Source organism: Aptenodytes forsteri, unplaced genomic scaffold (assembly GCF_000699145.1).
Source record: "Aptenodytes forsteri isolate BGI_AS27 unplaced genomic scaffold, ASM69914v1 Scaffold13, whole genome shotgun sequence".
Lineage (NCBI taxonomy): Eukaryota > Metazoa > Chordata > Aves > Sphenisciformes > Spheniscidae > Aptenodytes > Aptenodytes forsteri.
In genome coordinates, this window is record NW_008794543.1 from 3,311,528 (window position 1) to 3,313,460 (window position 1,933).

General features: G+C 41.5%; 1 protein-coding gene across 1 annotated transcript in view; it reads right to left on the bottom strand.

The window, feature by feature from the left end:
- Positions 1-1,933, bottom strand: part of LOC103893303 (histone PARylation factor 1) — a 9,664-nt gene that overhangs the window by 7,053 nt on the left and 678 nt on the right. Inside the window, exon 2 of the mRNA XM_009272360.2 lies at positions 819-978. Coding sequence (XP_009270635.1) covers positions 819-978 — 160 coding nt within the window. The remainder of the gene's footprint in view (positions 1-818; positions 979-1,933) is intronic.

Genomic DNA, 1,933 nt, shown 5'->3' on the forward strand with positions numbered 1-1,933 from the left:
GATCAGAGGGCTGGAACACCTCTCCTATGAGGGCAGGCTGAGAGAGTTGGGGTTGTTCAGCCTGGAGAAGAGAAGGCTTTGGGGAGACCTTCTTGCAGCCTATCAGTACTTAAAGGGGGCTTATAAAAAAGATGGGGACAAACTTTTTAGCAGGGCCTGTTGCGACAGGACAAGGGATAATGGTTTTAAACTAAAAGAGGGTAGATTCAGACTAGATATAAGGAAGAAATCTTTTACCATGAGGGTGGTGAAACGCTGGAACAGGTTGCCCAGAGAGATGGTAGATGCCCCATCCCTGGAAACATTCAGGGTCAGGTTGGACGGGGCTCTGAGCAACCTGATCTAGTTGAAGATGTCCCTGCTCATTGCAGGGGAGTTGGACTAGATGACCTTTAGAGGTCCCTTCCAACCCAAACTATTCTATGATTCTGAAAGAAACTGTCATTTGTAGAGCACCTAGGGATGCCACGTTCTGTTATATAATAAATTGGGGGAAGCTGAAACCTGAATCGATATGAGGAAACTTGAGTTCCATACTAAACATTTTAAATGTATTTGCAAGAAAGGCAGATTTAGACAACATTTAGTCCCTTTGCATTACATGATTTAAGTAATTACATTTTAGAAAGCTTGAAGTGTACTGACATCTTCTGTGATTATGTCCAGTATTCTTGTTTACAGTCATGGAAATATCCTGCATCTTAACTGAAAACTGAAGCAGCATTAGAATGCATCTGACCACCTCCAGCTTACCTGCCTTCAGGCTGTTTTTGAGAGTGAAAGTTAGAAAAGGAAAAAAGAAAAATTTAAAAACCCACCACTTGGTTTCTCAGGATCTAGTTCCTCGCAAAACTTCCAAAACTGATAGAAGTCTTCAGGCAGTCTAAGCCGATAGCATGTTTCTGCTTCTTGACGAAGATTATCGGGGATATCTGCCTGATTTGACCTTCTCTTCTTGACATCTCCATTTTTTTCACACTGCGGATAAAAAAAAAAGTTGATTTAGTTGCTTCCTGTCAGTTCTACTAAAGGATTTTACAAAGCTTCTGTATTAATGGAGGAACAATGATTAAGACCATTAAGTCATGCTTGTTACTTAACGCAGTATATATACCGATTAGAACATCTATTTTGGACAGAATCCCTTAAAAGTGTATTATCTGAGACGTGCTAAACATGTATGAAATGTCAAAGTTCTACTTTGATATTAATGGGTCAATATAACCAACAGAAGCACTTTTATTAGTTAATCAAGCAAAGGACTAAACAATCCCAGAGTTTCATCTAAGTTCTATGTTATTTTAAAATTACCATTTCCAATCACACAGCAGCTTGCATCCAAGAAACTCGTGTGTTTTACAGACACTTGGAAGTAGGGATACTATTTTGTCATGTCTGGTTAAATGACACAACAAAAATGCTCCAAGTCTCTACTATCTGAACTACTCCACTATTCAACATCTGAACCGGTGCAGTTTACAGCACAGCATTTTAAAAGTAGCTTAAAGTTTAAGTTGTTTTAAAAAAAAAAAAAGCAACAAAAACTGAAACAGGCTAGGAAATGATCCATTCAAGCACGCACACCACTAAAGCAGTAACCTCAACAACCTCATTCCCACATAAGGCTCCAAGAATTGATACGAATCGTTATCCCCCTGTTTTAAAAGAATAATAATAAAACCAGCAAGGTTTCTTTTCTCTTGTTAGGACAGTACAACGAGGCAGACATTTCACCTCTTAAGTGGGCCGCCATCAGGTACTTAACCGTACCACGAGTACTTGTTTCTAGCAGCAGGCACCCCGGGCGGATGAGGAGGCTGGGGCGGCCGCTGTTTACAGCACACCTGAAACGCGGCGGTCAGCCGGGAGAAGCCCGGGTACCGGGGACGGGCTCCTGTGCTGGAAAGCGAGGGGCCCGTGGGCTTTCCTCAAA